The 25,515-nt window shown below is 44.8% G+C and overlaps 2 protein-coding genes and 1 long non-coding RNA gene across 9 annotated transcripts in view; 1 reads left to right on the top strand and 2 right to left on the bottom strand.

The window, feature by feature from the left end:
- Positions 1-3,263: 3,263 nt before the first annotated feature.
- LOC115160263 (uncharacterized) lies at positions 3,264-4,093 on the bottom strand. Its single transcript, XR_003869056.1, has 2 exons — positions 4,017-4,093; positions 3,264-3,704 (listed from the first exon to the last, which is right to left on the bottom strand). It is a non-coding gene; the product is annotated as an uncharacterized LOC115160263 (long non-coding RNA).
- A 214-nt stretch (positions 4,094-4,307) lies between these two features.
- On the bottom strand, positions 4,308-11,739 carry LOC115160167 (E3 ubiquitin-protein ligase RNF170). 2 transcript variants are annotated; one of them, XM_029710544.1, is made up of 8 exons: positions 11,644-11,739; positions 11,457-11,516; positions 8,878-9,044; positions 8,584-8,662; positions 6,897-7,008; positions 6,659-6,732; positions 6,144-6,275; positions 4,308-4,941 (listed from the first exon to the last, which is right to left on the bottom strand). In XM_029710544.1, the coding sequence occupies exons 3-8, from the start codon at positions 9,018-9,020 to the stop codon at positions 4,672-4,674; spliced, it is 810 nt and encodes a 269-aa protein (XP_029566404.1). In that variant the 5' UTR covers positions 9,021-9,044; positions 11,457-11,516; positions 11,644-11,739; the 3' UTR covers positions 4,308-4,671. The 2 variants fall into 2 exon arrangements, with proteins under 2 accessions (XP_029566404.1, XP_029566405.1); XM_029710545.1 differs by lacking the exon at positions 11,457-11,516 and having other exon boundaries at positions 11,644-11,691.
- Positions 11,740-11,917: 178 nt separating this feature from the next.
- LOC115160165 (protein Hook homolog 3) overlaps positions 11,918-25,515 on the top strand; it is an 81,883-nt gene continuing 68,285 nt past the window's right edge. For 5 of the 6 annotated variants that reach the window (XR_003869019.1, XR_003869018.1, XM_029710541.1 and 2 more), the window contains exons 1-2: positions 11,919-12,324; positions 23,889-23,974. Coding sequence is in view for 4 of the 6 variants with exons in the window: in XM_029710541.1 (XP_029566401.1) it covers positions 12,268-12,324; positions 23,889-23,974 (143 nt within the window). In the remaining 2 variants the exon portion in view is untranslated. Of the gene's footprint in view, positions 12,325-23,888; positions 23,975-25,515 lie in introns of all 6 variants that reach the window. The other variant, XM_029710543.1, reaches the window with a different exon arrangement.

Raw genomic sequence — 25,515 nt, 5'->3', positions numbered from 1 at the left:
CATGTATATTCTCTATATTAACCATGTATACTGTCTATATTAACCATGTATATTCTCTATATTAACCATGTACACTGTCTATATTAACCATGTATATTCTCTATATTAACTATGTACACTGTCTATATTAACCATGTACACTGTCTATATTGCTGGTAATTGATATGTAAATTGTTACGGTTGTATTGTTGTAAAAACCCTATAATGTTATTGGTCCATCAGACCCGTGAACACTGGGTGAATAACCAAAACATGAACATGAACCACACAAGGGTTAACTTGTATTTAATGGAAAACCCATTTAACTTGTAATTTTTTATTCAGTACATGGGAATTTAACCACAAAAAAAGTTGTTTACGTGCACTGTGTCATCACACAGAGCCTTCTATCCTGGTGAGAAAATGTGCATATCGTTTTTCTGCATATATTTGAATATTTGCATGAAAATCAAAAATTGCCAAATTGGACAGAACTGAGAGTAACAAAGCAAAGAGACAATATTTGGGGCAAAAGGCCTAAAATGAAAGCAAGTTCAGACCTTCAGTTTTAAAGCCGTCTGTGGTCAAACCAAGGGTATATGAATCATAAATTTAAAGTCTTAGTGATCAGTTTGATAAGCTAACAACTTTAGATGTAGAATCTAACTTTAGAGAGTAAGTTAAAAAGTAAGTTCCTCTAAGGATGTATTCAAAGATACTCCAACACCATCATTAAGTTTACCGACAACACAACCGTGGGTAGGCCTGATGACCGACAACGACAGCCTATAGGGAGGTCAGAGACCTGGCAGTGTGGTGCCAGGACAACAACCTCTCCCTCAATGTGATAAAGACAAAGGAGCTGATTGTGGACTATAGGAAACGCCCCCATTCTCATCGACAGGGCTGTAGTAGAGCAGGTTGAGAGCTTCAAGTTCCTTGGTGTCCACATCACCATCAAACTAACATGGTCCAAACACACCAAGACAGTTGTGAAGAGGGCACGACAAAACCTATTCCCCCTAAGGAGACTGAAAAGATTTGTCATGGGTCCTCAGATCCTCAAAAGGTTCTACAGCTGCACCATCGAGAGCATCCTGACTGGTTGCATCACTGCCTGGTATGGAAACTGCTTGGCCTCCGACCGCAATGCACTACAGAGGGTAGTGCGAACGGCCCAGTACATCACTGGGGCCAAGCTTCCTGCAATCCAGGACCTCTATACCAGGCGTTGTCAGAGGAAGGCCCTAAAAATTGTCAAAGACTCCAGCCACCCTAGTCATAGACTGTTCTCTCTGTTATTACACGGCAAGCGGTACAGGAGCACCAAAAGGCTTCTTAACAGCTTCTACCCGCAAGCCATAAGACTCCTGAACATCTAGTCAAATGGCTACTCAGACTATTTGCATTGCTGCCCCCCCCCCTTTTACGCTGCTGCTACTCTCTGTTTATTATCTACGCATAGTCACTTCACCCCTACCTATATATTACCTTGACTAACCGGTGCTCCCGCACATTGACTCTGTACCGTAATACCCTGTATATAGCCTCCACGTTGACTCTGTACCGTAACACCCTGTATATAGCCTCCACATTGACTCTGTACCGGTACACCCTGTATATAGCCTCCACATTGACTCTGTACTGGTACACCCTGTATATAGCCTCCACATTGACTCTGTACCGGTACCCCCTGTATATAGCCTCCACATTGACTCTGCACCGGTACCCCCTGTATATAGCCTCCACATTGACTCTGTACCGGTACCCCCTGTATATAGCCTCCACATTGACTCTGCACCGGTACCCCCTGTATATAGCCTCCACATTGACTCTGTACCGTAATACCCTGTATATAGCCTCCACATTGACTCTGTACCTATACCCCCTGTATATAGCCTCCACATTGACTCTGTACCGTAACACCCTGTATATAGCCTCCACATTGACTCTGTACAGGTACACCCTGTATATAGCCTCCACATTGACTCTGTACAGGTACCCCCTGTATATAGCCTCCACATTGACTCTGTACCGGTACCCCCTGTATATAGCCTCCACATTGACTCTGTACCAGTACCCCCTGTATATAGCCTCCACATTGACTCTGTACCGGTACCCCCTGTATATAGCCTCCACATTGACTCTGTACCGGTACCCCCTGTATATAGCCTCCACATTGACTCTGTACCGTAACACCCTGTATATAGCCTCCACATTGACTCTGTACCGGTACCCCCTGTATATAGCCTCCACATTGACTCTATACCGTAACACCCTGTATATAGCCTCCACATTGACTCTGTACCGGTACCCCCTGTATATAGCCTCCACATTGACTCTATACCGTAACACCCTGTATATAGCCTCCACATTGACTCTGTACCGGTACCCCCTGTATATAGCCTCCACATTGACTCTGTACCGGTACCCCCTGTATATAGCCTCCACATTGACTCTATACCGTAACACCCTGTATATAGCCTCCACATTGACTCTGTACCGTAACACCCTGTATATAGCCTCCACATTGACTCTGTACCAGTACCCCCTGTATATAGCCTCCACATTGACTCTATACCGTAACACCCTGTATATAGCCTCCACATTGACTCTGTACCAGTACCCCCTGTATATAGCCTCCACATTGACTCTATACCGTAACACCCTGTATATAGCCTCCACATTGACTCTGTACCAGTACCCCCTGTATATAGCCTCCACATTGACTCTGTACCAGTACCCCCTGTATATAGCCTCCACATTGACTCTATACCGTAACACCCTGTATATAGCCTCCACATTGACTCTGTACCGGTACCCCCTGTATATAGCCTCCACATTGACTCTGTACCGGTACCCCCTGTATATAGCCTCCACATTGACTCTGTACCGGTACCCCCTGTATATAGCCTCCACATTGACTCTGTACCGGTACCCCCTGTATATAGCCTCCACATTGACTCTGTACCGGTACCCCCTGTATATAGCCTCCACATTGACTCTGTACCAGTACCCCCTGTATATAGCCTCCACATTGACTCTATACCGTAACACCCTGTATATAGCCTCCACATTGACTCTGTACCGTAACACCCTGTATATAGCCTCCACATTGACTCTGTACCGTAACACCCTGTATATAGCCTCGCTATTGTTATTTTACTGCTGTTCTTTAGCTATTTTTTACTTAACACTTATTTTTCTTAAAACTGCATTGTTAGGTAAGTGCTTGTAAGTAATCATGTCACTGTAAAAGGTCTAGACCTGTTGTATTCGGCGCATGTGACAAATAACATTTGATTTATTGATCCAATTTGTTTAAGTGTACCGCTTTCTTTCCTCGTTAATATTATACTTTACACACATTAGAATTAGATTACAGTCTCTAACATGTTTCCTACTTCTTGTTAGATTAAGTTAATGTGCCAGTCAATTAGTTAAATTAATAAAATGAGTTAACCAGTCATGCTCCATGTGTACAAAAGACAAGATTAAATTCAGCTGCCATTATTTTGGTAACATGCTAATTTCTCAAAAACACACACCCCAATCCATATTGCAATACATTTAACTATTTTTGTTTACGATTATAAAAAACAACGATAAACATATACTTTTTTTTAACGGACATTTACTTGACATTGCCGGCAGGGCTCTGGTCGCCTATGATTCATAAAGTAACACATCCAGGTAATGGAAGAGACGACATTTCGATGTGCAACCTGTCAAAATAGAAAACCAGAGTTATCAGATATATTGTTTACGTCTCTTCAGAAAATGTCCTGCCATCTTGTATTGTTCACCACATGAGGAAGTGGGAACTTTAAAACAATTAAATATGATATTGTTGCCAAATTGATTAATCCCCCCAATTTTCTTTTGATTCCAGCACTACTTAACGTAGGCCTATTCACTACAAAATGGAGCCCTCTCCTCCCAGACCCATATAAACCATACTAAAGCCTACTCCAGGTGTAAAGTGGTGCCATGAACGCAATATTAAAAAGAGGTGAAAAATAAAATGATATACTCACAAAACAAAAGCAGCGACTCCTCTCTGTAACCAGAATAGTAGTTGCTTTGAAAACTGTATCTCCCCCCCCCCCCCCAAACAACGGTCATACTCTTGTTCTTCTCAGAATGCGTTGCACAGCAGGGAGGAAGTGGCTCGCTCACAGAGCAGTGAAACAGGAACAGGCAAATACTTTAATAGCAGGAATAAACATAATTCATAGGCCATTACTGTTGACCAAATAAATGGTTTTAAAAATAACAAATCTACAGGAACGTGCAGCAAAATAACAAACAAAAAGTCCAACAACATACTTGAGTAAGAGGAATGCAATGCCAGTCATTTTCAGTTTATTGTCCCAGCCCCCCCCTCTCTCTCTCACTCACACACACACACACACACACACACACACACACACGTTTTAGATTAGCATATTCAATAGGATTACATTAACTGATGAAATAAACTGCCCAACAAACAACATTTTGCCAAAAGACCCGTTAACTAGTCCCCACTCTTCTGCATGGTGGAACTACAGTCCAAAGCAACACTCTCACTGTTTGTGTCTTTGACCTGAAGCTAAGCGATGATCAGTAACTCTGGTCATGGCATACATTGTCCTCCTGGCTCCTGCATCACAAATCAATTTCCCCTGCAGCCGAACTGAACGGGTGTCATCATCCTGCCAGTCTCTGGGTCACCACCTCTCTATACATGATAGAGATATAGATGAACAGAAGCAGGATGATGAAGAAGTCGTCCAGGAAGCCTAGCAGGCCGAACAGAGCCTCGGGGATGAAGTCCAGAGGGGAGATCAGGTAGGTCAGAGCCCCGATCAAACACAGCAGGATACGGATACGAAACATCCAGAACAGGCCCCCTACGGAGAACATCTCCCTGAAGAGGTGGCGCAGCAACGTGGGGACGTCACGCAGCCGGTCCATCAGCTGAGACGGGGAGAGATAGAATGATTTAGTGTAATGCACACCATTAGTACTAAGGATGTGACAAATGGACAATTTTTCTTAACGTTTTAAACTGCTATTTTCTTATATTAAATCGGTTTCACATTAAAGCGATAATATATATATATTTTTTTAAAGATAAAATTCCATGTGAATTCACAATGCAGCTGTGCTGCTGCCAACAACGTTTTTGAGTCTCAAGGTGCGTCTCTTTCAGATGGTTAAGCATTGCACCAGTACTACCATTAATGTACATGAATTCCACCTCAAAGTTAGCATTTCACTTTTTAAAGTATTGTCATACAGGACTTCACGGCTGTCGCTTGCCTTTCTCTGCCATTTTGCCTAACTGTTAACGACGATTTACATTTTAGTCATTTAGCAGACGCTCTTATCCAGAGCGACTTACAGTAGTGAATGCATACATTTCCCCCCCCCCCCCCCCCCCGTACTGGTCCCCCGTGGGAATCGAACCCACAACCCTGGCGTTGCAAACACCATGCTCTACCAACTGAGCCACACGGGACCCCAGATTTCGTAGTTGTGGAGAGTCGACTCCAAAATCATTGATTCCTCGACTCCTGGGTGTCGACTCCCATGTCTGAGTGTCAAGATTCGAGTCGGCTAGGAATGGACTCCTAAGATTCAGTATTTTTGGAACGGAGGAGACTGGTTAGTTTCCGTACTTCCGAGAACACAAACACACGGAGCTAGCTAGCGAGGGACGGAGAGAGAGAGAGAGGGACACAGTATAGGCAGGTCAGCCAACAGGCAGACAGAGTCAGAAACGTACACTAGGCCTATCTATCGGCAATCTAAAGCTGTATCTCACAATGGAATGCTGCCTCTCAATTTCTTGGCTTGCAATGTCTTACAACTTCAGTAAAGCAGGGCCTATCATCAATTAATAGGCTAGGATATTGAGATGGGATTCAGGGTCCGAGAAACAAGCCCGAAGCATTTCATAGTGAGGAGTATCTGTGGCCCAACTCTGCTTTCAATAAATGTTGATTTAACTATTTCGCAGGGAGCGAATTGACTCTCGCATACACATGTATCAATCACTCAGACAATCTGTCTCTGATCGCATAAGACAAAGTAAGCATTTCACTGTAAGTTTTAGACCTGTTGTATTCTGCGCATGTGTGTAACAAATAAAAAAAATTGTATTTCAAAATACATACAGATCTGGGTTGTCCTGAAAACCTGCGGTTGTAGTCGTTAAGATCCCGCAGGATGAGGAGAGGTTCTACCGTTCCTTCCTGAACCTGCTGAGGGGCGGCATGCTCATGGAAGAGTGGGAACAGCAGGGTCACCTGTTCACACAGGGTAGAGGGGGGGGGGGGTCAGGGTAGAGAGGGGGGGGCCAGGGTAGAGAGAGAAGGGGGTCAGGGTAGAGAGAGAAGGGGGTCAGGGTAGAGAGAGGGGTCAGGGTACACCAGAAGGGGGGGGTCAGGGTAGAGAGGCGGGGTCAGGGTAGAGAGGGGGGGTCAGGGTACCAAGAACAACTGCAGTACTGTGCAATAACTGTCTTAAAAAAAAAAATGTTATTTTCCTTTTGTTTAAGAATCAAAATGAGAACATACCAGAGTACAACTTCAGCACTATGGACGAGTAGTATTACTATGTGCATGATGATAAATGTATTGACAGTAAACACAGTAAAAAAAGTTCTAATGGGTATTTGAAGACGTCTTACCATTTGTCTGCAGATGGGACAATTGATTGCACCAAGCCATGTCCCATATCGCCAATATGCAATTATACAAGAACCTTGAAAATACAACAAAATGTGGTTATATTCAGATGTTAGCACTGAATGCATCTATCCAACGGTTTAAATCAGTTTATTGTAGCTAGTTCAGATTCCTTCTTGGTAGTTGAAAAAGACAGACAACACCCTAATGACGTATATAAACATATGGTCCCACTCTAACCACAGAAGAGATGTCCACAGTTTGTTTCCACAGGCAGCACGGCCTGTTGTAGACACACTGGACAGGACATGTCTGTATAGAACTGCTGCCTGGGCTCTGTTGGTTCACCTTCCTGAGAGAAAGAGAGAGAGAGAGAAAGGTGTGTATTGCACTGTTGAGGGAGCGCTAGCAATTAAGCATTTCACAGCACCGTTTACACCCTGTATCCTGTAAAACGTGAGCAATAAACTTTGATTTGAGATAACACACACACACACACACACACACACACACACACAAATTTTTTTAAAGGTGTGGTGTGAGAACTTTCAAAGAGAAGGAAGCAACAAGACGCTGGACACGGGAGCAGTCAGTTCAAGGAGAAGGAAGCAACAAGACGCTGGACACGGGAGCAGTCAGTTCAAGGAGAAGGAAGCAACAAGACGCTGGACACGGGAGCAGTCAGTTCAAGGAGAAGAAAGCAACAAGACGCTGGACACGGGAGCAGTCAGTTCAAGGAGAAGAAAGCAACAAGACGCTGGACACGGGAGCAGTCAGTTCAAGGAGAAGGAAGCAACAAGACGCTGGACACGGGAGCAGTCAGTTCAAGGAGAAGGAAGCAACAAGACGCTGGACACGGGAGCAGTCAGTTCAAGGAGAAGGAAGCAACAAGACGCTGGACACGGGAGCAGTCAGTTCAAGGAAAAGGAAAAGGAAGCAACAAGACGCTGGACACGGGAGCAGTCAGTTCAAGGAGAAGGAAGCAACAAGACGCTGGACACGGGAGCAGTCAGTTCAAGGAGAAGGAAGCAACAAGACGCTGGACACGGGAGCAGTCAGTTCAAGGAGAAGGAAGTAACAAGACGCTGGACACGGGAGCAGTCAGTTCAAGGAGAAGGAAGTAACAAGATGCTGGACACGGGAGCAGTCAGTTCAAGATGCTGGACACGGGAGCAGTCAGTTCAAGGAGAAGGAAGTAACAAGACGCTGGACACGGGAGCAGTCAGTTCAAGGAGAAGGAAGTAACAAGATGCTGGACACGGGAGCAGTCAGTTCAAGATGCTGGACACGGGAGCAGTCAGTTCAAGGAGAAGGAAGTAACAAGACGCTGGACACGGGAGCAGTCAGTTCAAGGAGAAGGAAGTAACAAGACGCTGGACACGGGAGCAGTCAGTTCAAGGAAAAGGAAGTAACAAGACGCTGGACACGGGAGCAGTCAGTTCAAGGAGAAGGAAGTAACAAGATGCTGGACATGGGAGCAGTCAGTTCAAGATGCTGGACACGGGAGCAGTCAGTTCAAGGAGAAGGAAGTAACAAGACGCTGGACACGGGAGCAGTCAGTTCAAGGAGAAGGAAATAACAAGACGCTGGACACGGGAGCAGTCAGTTCAAGGAGAAGGAAGTAACAAGATGCTGGACACGGGAGCAGTCAGTTCAAGATGCTGGACACGGGAGCAGTCAGTTCAAGGAGAAGGAAGTAACAAGACGCTGGACACGGGAGCAGTCAGTTCAAGGAAAAGGAAGTAACAAGATGCTGGACACGGGAGCAGTCAGTTCAAGGAGAAGGAAGTAACAAGATGCTGGTCACGGGAGCAGTCAGTTCAAGGAGAAGGAAGTAACAAGATGCTGGACACGGGAGAAGTCAGTTCAAGGAGAAGGAAGTAACAAGATGCTGGACACGGGAGCAGTCAGCGTAACATCTTCTCACCTGCGAGTCAGACTGCAGCTGCTGTCGGACGGCACGGACATGTTCCTGGTTCTCTGGGTGGATGTTCTGCTGCTCATTTCTGCAGATAGACGTGTGTAGGATGAAGAAGAAAAACATTTTTTGTTTCAGCATAATAGAAAACAGGCCTACAATTTACTAACAAGAACATTAACTGACATATCTGTTGATAACGAAACAGGAAACTCAAACATAAAAAAAAAGCTAAAGAACTGGTTTCAAAAACATCCCCACCACCATTCCCATAGGCTGTGAATAGAAGTATAATAGGCCTACCTGCAGAGCAGAGTTACCAGTCCACACAAGAACGTGACACTGAGGACGACCACAAACAAGACAGGGTCGCTGACTCCTTCTATGAGTGAGTCTTCAACTTGCAGCAAATAGTCCACCTGCCCATGTCCATTGTTTTCATCCATGCCACTTAATCATATCCTAGAGAACTGGGTTAGAACAGAGAGAACATGTCGGTCACAAAGCCTAGCACTTATTCATGACTCAAATCTATGCCGTTATGCCATTGGACGTCTCCTTTAGCTTTCTGAGGGGAAATGCCCCTTCTAAAACGCAAATATGCACCCGATACAGTATTGGAAATTTTTGAAACTTTCTTATAAGTGAGATATTTTACCAAACACAAAATATATATACTTAGTGTAGGTAGGTTAGGAATGTTGCAGCCGGTTGTATTTTGAGAAAGAGAGGAAATAAGGAAAAGTCCAATGGAAAAGTGAGCTCAATGTGAGAGGATGTCTCATTTCCGAGGTAGGTCGCAACTTTGCACAGCAAGTATCTTTTGTATTTGAAAGATTCTTTCACTTACAGTACCAGTAAAAGTTTTTTTTTTATTATTTAGAATAGTGAAGACATCAAAACTGTGAAATAACACATATGGAATCATGTAGTAACTAAAAAAAGAAGTGTTAAACAAATCAAAATATATTTTATATTCTTCAAAGTAGCCACCCTTTGCTTTGATGACAGCTTTGCACACTTGGCATTTTCTCAACCAGCTTCACCAGGTAGTTACCTGGAATGCATTTCAATTTACAAGTTTGCCATGCATCAAATGTTAATTTGTGGAATTTCTTCCTTAATGCACTTGAGCAAATCAGTTGTGAAAAGGGTGGTATACAGAAGATAGCCCTATGTGGTAAAAGACCAAGTCCATATTATGGCAAGAACAGCTCAAATAAGCAAAGAGAAATGACAGTCCATCATTACTTTAAGACATGAAGGTCAGTCAATGCAGAACATTAAGAACTTTTAAAGTTTCTTCAAGTGCAGTTGCAAAAACCATCAAGTGCTATGATGAAACTGGCTCTCATGAGGACCGCCACAGGAAAGGAAGACCCAGAGTTTCCTCTGCTGCAGAGGATAAGTTCATGGGAGTTAACTGCACCTCAGATTGCAGCCCAAATAAATGCTTCAGAGTTCAAGTAACAGACACATCTCAACATCAACTGTTCAGATGAGACTGCATGAATCATGCCTTAATTGCTGCAAAGAAATCACTACTAAAAGGACACCAATAAGAAGAAAAGACTCACTTGGGCCAAAAAACAAGCAATGGACATTAGACCGGTAGAAATCTGTCCAAATTTGAGATTTTTGGTTCCAACCGCCGTGTCTTTGTGAGACGCAGAGTAGGTGAGGTGGTGGTGCTTTGCTGGTGACACTGTCTGTGATTTATTTAGAATTCAAGGCACACTTAACACAGCATTCTGCAGCAATACGCCATCCCATCTGGTTTGCACTTTTTTATTTAACTTGGCAAGTCAGTTAAGAACAAATTCTTATTTACAATGACAGCCTACCAGGGAACAGTGGGTTAACTGCCTTGTTCAGGGGCAGAACGGCAGATTTCTTACTTTGTCAGATCGCGGATTCGATCCAGCAACCAGTTACTGGGACTATCATTTGTTTTTCAACAGGATAATGACCCAACACACCTCCAGGCTGTGTAAGAGCTATTTTACCAAGAAGGAGAGTGATGGAGTGCTGCATCAGATGACCTGGCCTCCACAATCACCCGACCTTAACCCAATTGAGATGGTTTGGGATGAGTTGGACCGCAGAGTGAAGGAAAAGCAGCCAACAAATGCTCAGCATATGTGGGAACTCCTTCAAGACTGTTGGAAAAGCATTCCTCATGAAGCTGGTTGAGATAATGCCGAGTGTGCAAAGCTGTCATCAAGGCAAATGGTGACTATTTGAACAATCTCAAATATAAAATTGATTTGTTTATCACTTTTTTTGGTTGCTACATGATTCCATATGTGTTATTTCATAGTTTTGATGTATTCACTATTATTCTACAATGTAGAAAATAGTCAAAAGAAATAAAGCCTTGAATGAATAGGTGTGTCCAAACATTTGACTGGTACTGTATATGAAAGTGAAAATATGCATTACGCAGAAATAGCTCCGCCATTTCCTTGGTTGCAAAAAAAATCTAGAAAATCGAAATAGTTCGCCTGTGACAAGCAAGACAGTGTAGAGAACCATTGTACCATTTAAAACACTGTTAAATAGCTTGTCCATTTAAAAAATATATATATTTTATTTTTCAGCTGTTTGAAGCTGGTGTACAAAACCAAAAGTAAAAAAGACCCAGAAAAGTAACGTGAACCATAGACATAAACACACACACATAACATATATAACTACCGCTTCTTAGACCTGCGTTCAACGAGAACGACTGATCAATAACTTATACATGTCTATATGAATTTGGTCTGGTCACCCCCCCCCCTTAAATAAAATGGCATATCGCTAGCGATGATGAATACATTTTGTAACCTGTGAATTAGAGAGTGGATATTGTAGTTAATTGATTTAACTGTGGTCCATACCTTCAGTTGAGAAGGGCTGATGTATCCAGATCTACCACTCCCCTCCCTCTCTAAATGTATCTACAGAACACAAACCGTACAACTCAGAGTTACATGTCAATGATATCTGTCGCTTAACTACAGCCAATGCAGACAATAACACTGTAAATAAGGTAAAGTACATCTGTTACAAGCTAAAAAGTCTCACCCTAGTTATTGGAATTAGTTGCTCCACTTTCATTGTTCTTACAGAGGGGTCCTTTATCTAGCCTACGTAGCCTTGGCGTCCAGGGTACTGCCTGCACTAAATTCAACCCAAAATATTTATTCAAATATTAATGGAATAAGTTATTTCATATTTATTTCATTTTTATTATATATGTTTATGATTATTGAATGATTTGATAGGGATTCAGAATTTACAAACTTTAATAAAGATGGTTGATTTTATTCAGGCTCTGGACTTTAGTCCAACAGGGTGGCATCTGTTTTCTCCCCCAGCTGGTTGGGAAAAACAAGCTTGACAGAAAGGAGATAGACCGGTAGATGTGTCTCAACATTACTGTTTACTGATTCAATAACCTTTTATATTCGACGCTGTATGTTATTTATATAAGTGAAAAAGGACGGTGGGACCGTATCTGTCCTGTCGGGGAAACTGAGTAGCGGTTTTTACGTGGAATAATTCCTCGTTTTGGTTATCTAGTTGATCAGACGTGTTGGTCTTGTTGATTTCATTTCGCCCAGCTGGCTCGTCTAGTCATTTTCTAGTCATTTTCTAGTCATTTTCCGATAAAAGAAAAAGCGATCGGATGAATTGAACTACAGTACGATGACTACCTTGAATTCTGTGGATCGAGTTGAACTGTGCGACAGCCTTTTGACATGGGTACGTATATATATATATATATATATATATAAAAAAAACATGTTTTATTATCTTAGTCGCCGATAATGATTCAACTCGGATTTGATGAACAATTGTGAGACGAAATGTAGCTAGTTAGCTAGTTAGCTTGAGTTGGCTGCCAAACACAGCCGTCTAGCGCAGCCAAACCGCGTTATCCAGGAGCCCCCAGGTGGGTTTCCAGCCGGTCCCTTGGCTTCCCGGTTGATGATGGTATTACGGACAGATGGCTCCATGTGAACTACGATATATATTTTAAAATAATCGTTAATAATCTACGCTTTGCGATATGTTTTTTTTTTTAGAAGCATAAATCCTTCTACGTTCACATCAAATTAAAAAATAATTTCACAATGCAAAAAATACACTTACTGTACACAGTTTTTTTGTTTTGTTTTAAAACCGGGATTAAACACAGTTGCAGCCGATAGTTTTCTTCCATTAAAACACTTTTCTGGCGTACTTCCTTCGGTTACACACAGGCTGTTGTTCGGACTCAGGTAACTAATTAGCACAGTATTCACCTCTGTCTTCCGTAAACAAGCGTTGTAACGTATAGGTTGGTGATGCTATCAGGGATCCTTGGGACGTCCCTAACCTTAACCGTAATCCCTAACCCTAACCTTAACCTTAATCCTTACCCTAACCATAACCATAATCCTTAACTCTTACCTTAGTGGCACTCCAGTCTCCTTTTCACCTCATTTAACCATCGATATTAAAACCAGTAGATAGTGCTAGCGTTTAGGGCTGGTTGGTATACCGTATTGTATGATATACCGGTATTGATGCACTGGACCAGTTTGGGTTTTTACTTGACCTAATATAATGGTATTTGAATGATTTGCTTTGTTAAAGGTGATACGCCTTGTGTAACGTCCAATAGTTATAGTTTACTACGCTACTTAAGTCATCTCATCTCTCTTGAGTCACTCAAGGTGCGCATTTGTTGTTCCTTGACCAGGAGTCTCTAGTGTTCAGTCTGCATGTTCAATGCAGCACATCCTGTTATGTGTACTATATTGATGTCAACGATGCTGTATTCACTTTGCTTCTTAATATAAACCCACTAGTGTTCTGTAATTATACTATTCGTTTGTGTTTCTTACATCTGCAAACAGCTAGTTTGTCTTTTCTTAGCAAGTTGTGCCTAAATCTTGTTAGCCGCTAATGCTAATCGCTAGATAAAGAAATGTCCTCTCACTGTCAACTGCGTTTATTTTCATCAAACTTAACATGTGTAAATATTTGTATGAACATAACAAGATTCCACAATTGAGACATAAACTGAACAAGTTCCACAGACATGTGACTAACAGAAATGGAATAATGTGTCCCTGAACAAAGGGTGGGTCAAAATCAAAAGTAACAGTCAGTATCTGGTGTGGCCACCAGCTGCATTAAGTACTGCAGTGCATCTCCTCCTCATGGACTGCACCAGATTTGACAGTTCTTGCTGTGAGATGTTACCCCACTCTTCCACCAAGGCACCTGCAAGTTCCCGGACATTTCTTTGGGGGATGGCTCTAGCCCTCACCCTCCGATCCAACAGGTCCCAGACGTGCTCAATGGGATTGAGATCCAGGCTCTTCACTGGTCATGGCAGAACACTGACATTCCTGTGTTGCAGGAAATCACGCACTGAACGAGCACTATGGCTGGTGGCATTGTCATGCTGGAGGGTCATGTCAGGATGAGCCTGCAGGAAGGGTACCACATGAGGGAGGAGGATGTCTTCCCTGTAATGCACAGTGTTGAGATTGTCTGCAATGACAACAAGCTCAGTCCGATGATGCTGTGACACACCGCCCCAGACCATAACGGACCCTCCACCTCCAAATCGATCCCACTCCAGAGTACAGGCCTCGGTGTAACGCGCATTCCTTCGACGATAAACGCGAATCCGACCATCATCCCTGGTGAGACACTTTATGCCAGTCCTGTCTGGCCGAGCGACGGTGGGTTTGTGCCCATAGGCGACGTTGTTGCCGGTGATGTCTGGTGAGGACCTGCCTTACAACAGGCCTACAAACCCTCAGTCCAGCCTCTCTCAGCCTATTGCAGACAGTCTGAGCACTGATGGAGGGATTGTGCGTTCCTGGTGTAACTCGGACAGTTGTTGTTGCCATCCTGTACCTGTCCCGCAGGTGTGATGTTCGGATGTACCGATCCTGTACAGGTGTTACATGTGATCTCCCACTGTGAGGACGATCAGCTGTCCGTCCTGTCTCCCTGTAGCGCTGTCTTAGGCGTCTCACAGTACGGACATTGCAATGTATTGCCCTGGCCACATCTGCAGTCCTTATGCCTCCTTGCAGCATGCCTAAGGCTTGTTCACGCAGATGAGCAGGGACCCAGGGCATCTTTCTTTTGGTGTTTTTCAGAGTCAGTAGAAAGGCCTCTTTAGTGTCCTAAGTTTTCATAACTGTGACCTTAATTGCCTACCGTCTGTAAGCTGTTAGTGTCTTAACGACCGTTCCACAGGTGCATGTTCATTAATTGTGTATGGTTCATTGAACAAGCATGGGAAACGGTGTTTAAACCCTTTACAATGAAGATCTGTGAAGTTATTTGGATTTTTACAAATTATTTTAGAAAGACAGGGTCCTGGAAAAGGGACGTTTCTTCTTTTGCTGAGTTTAGTTAATAAATGTACTGAGTCAGAGCAAGTGTAATTAGCTATACAGCCTGATAACACCAGTGATGGTGTAAACCTAAATCAGCATGTTTGTGCAACAGTACCTTCTAAATCAAAGAAATATGTGAAGCAATAATATGTTAGCTAGGAAACACTTATAAACACTTTGGTTCCTACCCTGTCACAATAACCCCTCCTTGGCATTTTCATTCGTTGTCATGTCCAACAGTGTATTCAAAGTGCCCGCTATTATATTCTAACTATAGAATTACAATAATCGTTCTATTTCCATGATTCCAACAGTTCACCCAAAGTGCTTTGCTCTAAATCGCAGGTAAAATTGGGATTGCAAAATGTGGTTAAAAAGTAGGACTAGATGGTGTGCAGGCCTACGTGGCAAAAGATCTCAAATGAGTGCAGGAAATGCAGCAATTAATGAGAATGCTGAAGATTATTTCGGGTTGAATTGAACAGTATAAAACAAATCAGAATGGAGAAAGACCCATTTGAAATCTCGTAGAATGTATGTGTTGCCACCCTAGGGTTACGCAGTACTCAAAGAAAATGTAGAACTTTTAGTATTCAATAACATAAAATACCATCCAATTTGTTTTAAATACTATGATTTAATATTTTGGCCATATCGACCCGCCCCAAATAGCACTGACGTCATCCACTGTATTCCTATGGAAAACTGGTGGTGCTTTCTAGACAACTGGTGGTGCTTTCTAGACAACTGGTGGTGCTTTCTAGACAACTGGGGGTGCTTTCTAGACAACTGGTGGTGCTTTCTAGACAGCTGGTGGCGCTTTCTAAACAAATCAAATTTATTTATATAGCCCTTCGTATATCAGCTGAAATCTCAAAGTGCTGTACAGAAACCCAGCCTAAAACCCCAAACAGCAAGCAAAGCATGTGAAAGAAGCACGGTGGCTAGGAAAAACTCCCTAGGAAAAACTCCCTAGAAAGGCCAAAAACCTAGGAAGAAACCTAGAGAGGAACCAGGCTATGAGGGGTGGCCAGTCCTCTTCTGGCTGTGCCGGGTGGATATTATAACAGAACATGGTCAAGATGTTAAAATGTTCATAAATGACCAGCATGGTCAAATAATAATAATCATAGTAGTTGTCGAGGGTGCAACAAGCACGTCCGGTGAACAGGTCAGGGTTCCGTAGACGCAGGCAGAACAGTTGAAACTGGAGCAGCAGCATGGCCAGGTGGACTGGGGACAGCAAGGAGTCATCATGCCAGGTAGTCCCGAGGCATGGTCCTAGGGCTCAGGTCCTCCGAGAGAAAGAAAGAAAGAGAGAAAGAGAGAATTAGAGAGAGCATATTTAAATTCACACAGGACACCGGATAAGACAAGAGAATACTCCAGATGTAACAGACTGACCCTAGCCCCCCGACACATAAACTACTGCAGCATAAATACTGGAGGCTGAGACAGGAGGGATCAGAAGACACTGTGGCCCCATCCGATGATACCCCCGGACAGGGCCAAACAGGCAGGATATAACCCCACCCACTTTGCCAAAGCACAGCCCCCACACCACTGGAGGGATGTCTACAACCACCAACTTACCGTCCGAAGACAAGGCCGAGTATAGCCCACAAAATCTCCGCCATGGCACAACCCAAGGGGGGGCGCCAACCCAGACAGGAAGACCACGTCAGTGACTCAACCCACTCAAGTGACGCACCCCTCCCATGGACGGCATGGAAGAACACCAGTAAGTCAGTGACTCAGCCCCTGTAATAGGGTTAGAGGCAGAGAATCCCAGTGGAAAGAGGGGAACCGGCAAGGCAGAAACGGCAAGGGCGGTTCGTTGCTCCAGCCTTTCCGTTCACCTTCACACTCCTGGGCCAGACTATACTTAATCATAGGACCTACTGAAGAGATAAGTCTTCAGTAAAGACTTAAAGGTTGAGACTGAGTCTGCGTCTCTCACATGGGTAGGCAGACCATTCCATAAAAATGGAGCTCTATAGGAGAAAGCCCTGCCTCCAGCTGTTTGCTTAGAAATTCTAGGGACAATTAGGAGGCCTGCGACCGTAGCGTACGTGTAGGTATGTACGGCAGGACCAAATCGGAAAGATAGGTAGGAGCAAGCCCATGTAATGCTTTGTAGGTTAGCAGGAAAACCTTGAAATCAGCCCTTGCCTTAACAGGAAGCCAGTGTAGGGAGGCTAGCACTGGAGTAATATGATCAAATATTTTGGTTCTAGTCAGGATTCTAGCAGCCGTATTTAGCACTAACTGAAGTTTGTTTAGTGCTTTATCCGGGTAGCCGGAAAGTAGAGCATTGCAGTAGTCCAGCCTAGAAGTAACAAAAGCATGGATTAATTTTTCTGCGTCATTTTTGGACAGAAAGTTTCAGATTTTTGCAATGTTACGTAGATGGAAAAAAGCTGTCCTTGAAACAGTCTTGATATGTTCTTCAAAAGAGAGATCAGGGTCCAGAGTAACGCCGAGGTCCTTCACAGTTTTATTTGAGATGACTGTACAACCATCCAGATTAATTGTCAGATTCAACAGAAGATCTCTTTGTTTCTTGGGACCTAGAACAAGCATCTCTGTTTTGTCCGAGTTTAAAAGTAGAACGTTTGCAGCCATCCACTTCTTTATGTCTGAAACACAGGCTTCTAGCGAGGGCAATTTTGGGGCTTCACCATGTTTCATTGAAATGTACAGCTGTGTGTCGTCCACATAGCAGTGAAATTTAACATTACGTTTTCGAATGACATCCCCAAGAGGTAAAATATATAGTGAAAACAATAGTGGTCCTAAAACGGAACCTTGAGGAACACCGAAATTTACAATTGATTTGTCAGAGGACAAACCATTCACAGAGACAAACTGATATCTTTCCGACAGATAAGATCTAAACCAGGCCAGAACTTGTCCATGTAGACCAATTTGGGTTGCCAATCTCTCCAAAAGAATGTGGTGATCGATGGTATCAAAAGCGGCACTAAGATCTAGGAGCACGAGGACAGATGCAGAGCCTCGGTCTGACGTCATTAAAAGGTCATTTACCACCTTCACAAGTGCAGTCTCAGTGCTATGATGGGGTCTAAAACCAGACTGAAGCGTTTCGTATACATTGTTTGTCTTCAGGAAGGCAGTGAGTTGCTGTGCAACAGCTTTTTCTAAAATTTTTGAGAGGAATGGAAGATTCGATATAGGCCGATAGTTTTTTATAATTTCTGGGTCAAGATTCGGCTTTTTCAAGAGAGGCTTTATTACTGCCACTTTTAGTGAGCTTGGTACACATCCGGTGGATAGAGAGCCGTTTATTATGTTCAACATAGGAGGGCCAAGCACAGGAAGCAGCTCTTTCAGTTGTTTAGTTGGAATAGGGTCCAGTATGCAGCTTGAGGGTTTGGAGGCCATGATTATTTTCATCATTGTGTCAAGAGATATAAACAACTGGTGGTGCTTTCTAAACAACTGGTGGTGCTTTCTAAACAACTGGTGGTGCTTTCTAGACAACTGGTGGTGCTTTCTAGACAACTGGTGGTGCTTTCTAGACAGCTGGTGGTGCTTTCTAGACAACTGGTGGTGCTTTCTAGACAACTGGTGGTGCTTTCTAAACAACTGGTGGTGCTTTCTAGACAACTGGTGGTGCTTTCTAGACAACTGGTGGTGCTTTCTAGACAACTGGTGGTGCTTTCTAGACAGCTGGTGGTGCTTTCTAGACAGCTGGTGGTGCTTTCTAGACAGCTGGTGGTGCTTTCTAGACAGCTGGTGGTGCTTTCTAGACAACTGGTGGTGCTTTCTAGACAGCTGGTGGTGCTTTCTAGACAACTGGTGGTGCTTTCTAGACAGCTGGTGGTGCTTTCTAGACAACTGGTGGCGCTTTCCAAGAGAAGCGAACCACATAGCTAGCTAGATAACTAGCTACTAAATGAGCAAACCAAATGCAACATTTAGCACATTGTAGACAGGTAACTTAATAGTTATAAGATGTCTAGCTGGCAAACATTGAGTTGTGAATTCCATACTGTAACTAGATTCACTGGTCCGTGCTGCACAACAGTGAGTGACTCACAAGGCTCCGGTTTCTCTGGTTGTGTGCTTGTAAACAAACACCACGTGACTGGGATCTTACCTGTGAGCTTAATGGTGAAATGAAGAATGCAATCTGCTTTATCTCCTAACGTTACTGCACAAGTTGACTGAAGGTATTTACTGAAAAGTAGCTACAAATATTCAAATGTATTAAATTTGTTTTTTGTTTTTTTTAATTCAAAGAAATCATTTTTGACGGTATCTATTTCTATACCACCAGAAACAGATGTTTGAAATCGTCTCCTTGAGTCCCCAGGGGCTTTCGTCGTTATTTTTTTACACTGACATTCTTTTTTGTAAAGATTAGAAGATGAATTAGGATTTAACCCGTCGGAGTTGGCTTTATTCCATAAGAAGCTCGATGGACCTTGTACCAGTTCATGTTTATTGGAGTGGACATTTGTTTATGAGGCGGTGGTGGGATCCTGCTCTCTGCCTCTGCTTGTACACAGAGCTCAGCCTTCACAGAATCACAGGCAGGGTAGGGTTTCCGAACTAGCCTGGGAGGGCTACATTTAAAACCCGGCAGTAACTTTGTTCAACATGTACTGTAGTGGGTCTTCTAGCCGGGCCGGCTGGCGATCACCCATCGCCTCTATGCTACTCCGCAGAGACCGTTATGTATTCAAGTACACAATATTGTTATGCTAATCACTGACCACCAAAACATAAGCAGCAAATGATCTTCTTATTACATAAAACGATTACAGTTCATAAGCTGGTTTAGTTCAGTAGTATTTATTTGCCAAAGTCATCTGAATTGTATTCAGTAGCTGTAGTAGGTATGAAAGTGGCAGTTTGACATTTTAGTTAATTGTTCTCCCTCCTCACACAAAGCCATTTCATAAGTAGCAGTAGAGTGTGGGAACAGCCTAGCTAATGGCTAATGGCCTTGACGATTGTCACGTCTGACAGATTAGGGTTACGCCCTACCATATCTCATTAGCACATCATCTGCACAGTACACACATGAAATGTAAGAAATGTTTACACGTTAGCCCATTCTCTTTCTGATCTGTATACTGCATCTTCATGTAACTGCAATTTGATGCAACCTTTCTTGGTGAAAAATCACCTTGATTGCTTTCATTTGTGGGAAACTATGAAAAGGGCGGCCTAATCAAAATACTGTAGCCTTTTTCAAGCCTGTCTAATTGTCAAAGGAAGGTAGTGGTAAAATTACACCCCATGCTCTGTGACTTGCATGAAAACGACCAGAGAAGGATGCAGAAAGTAGAGTATTTGTCTAAATGTCTGCAGGAATTTTCTTCTCTAATATAAATGGCCAATATTGCAGTGAACCTTCCTACATTTCCAAGCCTGGAGCACCAGCCTGCAGTGAAGACCCTGCTGTGACACTGTGACACTGATCAGGGTTGCAGCAGTAGGCCTCTACTCTGATCAGGGTTGCAGCAGTAGGCCTCTACTCTGATCAGGGTTGCAGCAGTAGGCCTCTACTCTGATCGGGGTTGCAGCAGTAGGCCTCTACTCTGATCGGGGTTGCAGCAGTAGGCCTCTACTCAGATCAGGGTTGCAGCAGTAGGCCTCTACTCAGATCGGGGTTGCAGCAGTAGGCCTCTACTCAGATCGGGCTTGCAGCAGTAGACCTCTACTCAGATCGGGGTTGCAGCAGTAGAGCTCTACTCAGATCAGGGTTGCATCAGTAGGTCTCTACTCTGATCGGGGTTGCAGCAGTAGGCCTCTACTCTGATCGGGGTTGCAGCAGCAGGCCTCTACTCTGATCAGGATTGCAGCAGCAGGCCTCTACTCTGATCAGGGTTGCAGCAGCAGGCGTCCTCTGATCAGGGTTGCAGCAGCATGCCTCTACTCTGATCAGGGTTGCAGCAGTAGGCGTACTCTGATTAGGGTTGCAGCAGCAGGCCTCTACTCTGATCAGGGTTGCAGCAGCAGGCCTCTACTCTGATCAGGCTTGCAGCAGCAGGCCTCTACTCTGCTCGGGGTTGCAGCAGTAGGCCTCTACTCTGATCGGGGTTGCAGCAGTAGGCCTCTACTCTGATCGGGGTTGCAGCAGTAGGCCTCAACTCTGATCAGGGTTGCAGCAGTACTCCTCTACTCAGATCAGGGTTGCAGCAGTAGACCTCTACTCAGATCAGGGTTGCAGCAGTAGGCCTCTACTCTGATCGGGGTTGCAGCAGTAGGCCTCTACTCTGATCGGGGTTGCAGCAGTAGGCCTCTACTCTGATCGGGGTTGCAGCAGTAGACCTCTACTCTGATCGGGGTTGCAGCAGTAGGCCTCTACTCTGATCGGGGTTGCAGCAGTAGGCCTCTACTCTGATCGGGGTTGCAGCAGTAGGCCTCTACTCTGATCGGGGTTGCAGCAGTAGGCCTCTACTCAGATCGGGGTTGCAGCAGTAGGCCTCTACTCTGATCGGGGTTGCAGCAGTAGGACTCTACTTTGATCGGGGTTGCAGCAGTAGGCCTCTACTCTGATCGGGGTTGCAGCAGTAGGCCTCTACTCTGATCGGGGTTGCAGCAGTAGGCCTCTACTCTGATCGGGGTTGCAGCAGTAGGCCTCTACTCTGATCGGGGTTGCAGCAGTAGGCCTCTACTCTGATCGGGGTTGCAGCAGTAGGCCTCTACTCTGATCGGGGTTGCAGCAGTAGGCCTCTACTCTGATCGGGGTTGCAGCAGTAGGCCTCTACTCTGATCGGGGTTGCAGCAGTAGGCCTCTACTCTGATCGGGGTTGCAGCAGTAGGCCTCTACTCAGATCGGGGTTGCAGCAGTAGGCCTCTACTCTGATCGGGGTTGCAGCAGTAGAACCTCTACTCAGATCGGGGTTGCAGCAGTAGGCCTCTACTCAGATCGGGGTTGCAGCAGCAGGCGTACTCAGTTACTCAGACATGCCACTAACACATCCTTGGTGGTGAGGTACGTCTGTAGACTATTTATAGCTCTTAATTTCACTTTAGCGTGCCTGTACAGCATGATTCATAACACCTAGTGAAATACGCTTGGTATTTTAATGTGAAACAGCCTAAACATATATATATAGCCTGTAACATGAATTATTAGCCTCAAAGGCTAACCTACCTTTTACTAGCTAATACTAGTAATATATTTAGTTTGTAGTAATATTATATTTAGTTTGTAGTAATATATTTAGTTTGTAGTAATATATTTAGTTTGTAGTAATATATTTAGTTTGTATAGCCCTTTTCATTATACAGATCATCTCAAAAACACTCAAATGGACACAAATACATGTAGTTCTTGGCCCTGAAAGGGTCTCGTGGAGGTCAGTCATGTAGGAAATAAGTTACCCGTTGGAGACATTCAGTTCAGGACAGAGGTGAGTCTGTCTTTATGTGTGACTGTAATTATGGCATTGACCATGGCACCATCCATCTCTCCTCTGCCGACTTCAGACCGTTTATTTAGAGTGACAACACTGCTGGGTCTGGTTCATCAGAAGGGCATGGATCATTATTAACATGTTATCAACATAGAGAGAGAGGTCATCCCTGGAGTGATAATTATTAACATGTTATCAACATAGAGAGAGAGGTCATCCCTGGAGTGATAATTATTAACATGTTATCAACATAGAGAGAGGTCATCCCTGGAGTGATAATTATTAACATGTTATCAACATAGAGAGAGAGGTCATCCCTGGAGTGATAATTATTAACATGTTATCAACATAGAGAGAGATGTCATCCCTTGAGTGATAATTATTAACATGTTATCAACATAGAGAGAGGTCATCCATGGAGTGATAATTATTAACATGTTATCAACATAGAGAGAGGTCATCCATGGAGTTATAATTATTAACATGTTATCAACATAGAGAGAGAGGTCATCCCTGGAGTGATAATTATTAACATGTTATCAACATAGAGAGAGAGGTCATCCCTGGAGTGATAATTATTAACATGTTATCAACATAGAGAGAGATGTCATCCCTGGAGTGATAATTATTAACATGTTATCAACATAGAGAGAGGTCATCCATGGAGTGATAATTATTAACATGTTATCAACATAGAGAGAGGTCATCCATGGAGTTATAATTATTAACATGTTATCAACATAGAGAGAGAGGTCATCCCTGGAGTGATAATTATTAACATGTTATCAACATAGAGAGAGAGGTCATCCCTGGAGTGATAATTATTAACATGTTATCAACATAGAGAGAGAGGTCATCCCTGGAGTGATAATTATTAACATGTTATCAACATAGAGAGAGAGGTCATCCCTGGAGTGATAATTATTAACATGTTATCAACATAGAGAGAGGTCATCCCTGGAGTGATAATTATTAACATGTTATCAACATAGAGAGAGAGGTCATCCATGGAGTGATAATTATTAACATGTTATCAACATAGAGAGAGGTCATCCCTGGAGTGATAATTATTAACATGTTATCAACATAGAGAGAGGTCATCCCTGGAGTGATAATTATTAACATGTTATCAACATAGAGAGAGAGGTCATCCCTGGAGTGGACAAAAGTGCTCGGTCTTTTACTAATTTCCTGCAAACGTACAAGAGTAGCCTCAAACTCCGCTCCATTTTTCCAAGAAGTTAAGAATGTACAGCGGCCATGTTTTGAGACTTTGTGATGAATGAATAGGGGAGGTGGCTTGGTGTCAAGTAATGATGAATGAATAGGGGAGGTGGCTTGGTGTCAAGTAATGATGAATGAATAGGGGAGGTGGCTTGGTGTCAAGTAATGATGAATGAATAGGGGAGGTGGCTTGGTGTCAAGTAATGATGAATGCAATTTTAAGGTGGGTGGGTATCTCTGTAATACTTCACAGCAGGAAATGATTCTGTTTTTTTCTGATTTGTCCTTGTTCGTCTAGATCCAGACGTTTGGATTGGAGGCACCGTGCAGAACAGTGGAAGACCTCACCAGTGGGATCGTCATGGCCCAGGCACTACAGAAGATGTGAGTGTCAACGGTTATATTTTTGTTTATTGTTTGTTTACTTTTTAACTTCTGGAAAGTCTGTTTTTGTTTAACCATCAAACCAACCTTTTAGTAGGCGTTGTGGCTGGGCGTGTGGCTGGGCGTTGTGGCTGGGCGTTGTGGCTGGGCGTTGTGGCTAGGCGTTGTGGCTAGGGGTTGTGGCTAGGGGTTGTGGCTGGGCGTTGTGGCTGGGCGTTGTGGCTGGGCGTTGTGGCTCGGCGTTGTGGCTGGGCGTTGTGGCTGGGCGTTGTGGCTGGGGGTTGTGGCTGGGGGTTGTGGCTAGGCGTTGTGGCTGGGCGTTGTGGCTCGGCGTTGTGGCTGGGCGTTGTGGCTAGGGGTTGTGGCTGGGCGTTGTGGCTGGGCGTTGTGGCTGGGCGTGTGGCTAGGGGTTGTGGCTGGGCGTTGTGGCTGGGCGTGTGGCTGGGCGTTGTGGCTAGGGGTTGTGGCTAGGGGTTGTGGCTAGGGGTTGTGGCTGGGCGTTGTGGCTAGGGGTTGTGGCTAGGGGTTGTGGCTAGGCGTTGTGGCTAGGCGTTGTGGCTAGGCGTTGTGGCTAGGGGTTGTGGCTAGGGGTTGTGGCTAGGGGTTGTGGCTAGGGGTTGTGGCTGGGCGTTGTGGCTGGGCGTTGTGGCTAGGCGTTGTGGCTAGGGGTTGTGGCTAGGCGTTGTGGCTGGGCGTTGTGGCTGGGCGTTGTGGCTGGGCGTTGTGGCTAGGGGTTGTGGCTGGGCGTTGTGGCTAGGGGTTGTGGCTGGGCGTTGTGGCTGGGCGTGTGGCTAGGGGTTGTGGCTGGGCGTTGTGGCTAGGGGTTGTGGCTGGGCGTTGTGGCTAGGGGTTGTGGCTAGGGGTTGTGGCTAGGGCGTGTGGTTGGGCGTTGTGGCTGGGCGTGTGGCTGGGCGTTGTGGCTAGGGGTTGTGGCTAGGGGTTGTGGCTAGGGGTTGTGGCTAGGGGTTGTGGCTAGGGGTTGTGGCTAGGGGCTGTGGCTGGGCGTTGTGGCTGGGCGTTGTGGCTAGGGGTTGTGGCTCGGCGTTGTGGCTGGGCGTTGTGGCTAGGGGTTGTGGCTGGGGGTTGTGGCTAGGGGTTGTGGCTGGGCGTTGTGGCTGGGCGTTGTGGCTGGGCGTTGTGGCTAGGGGTTGTGGCTAGGGGTTGTGGCTAGGGCGTGTGGTTGGGCGTTGTGGCTGGGCGTGTGGCTGGGCGTTGTGGCTAGGGGTTATGGCTAGGGGTTGTGGCTAGGGCGTGTGGTTGGGCGTTGTGGTTGGGCGTTGTGGCTGGGCGTGTGGCTGGGCGTTGTGGCTAGGGGTTGTGGCTAGGGGTTGTGGCTAGGGGTTGTGGCTAGGGGCTGTGGCTGGGCGTTGTGGCTGGGCGTTGTGGCTAGGGGTTGTGGCTCGGCGTTGTGGCTAGGGGTTGTGGCTGGGGGTTGTGGCTAGGGGTTGTGGCTGGGCGTTGTGGCTGGGCGTTGTGGCTGGGCGTTGTGGCTAGGGGTTGTGGCTAGGGGTTGTGGCTAGGGCGTGTGGTTGGGCGTTGTG

The sequence above is a fragment of the Salmo trutta genome, chromosome 23 (assembly GCF_901001165.1).
Source record: "Salmo trutta chromosome 23, fSalTru1.1, whole genome shotgun sequence".
NCBI lineage: Eukaryota > Metazoa > Chordata > Actinopteri > Salmoniformes > Salmonidae > Salmo > Salmo trutta.
This window is presented reverse-complemented; position numbering and strand designations above follow the sequence as displayed.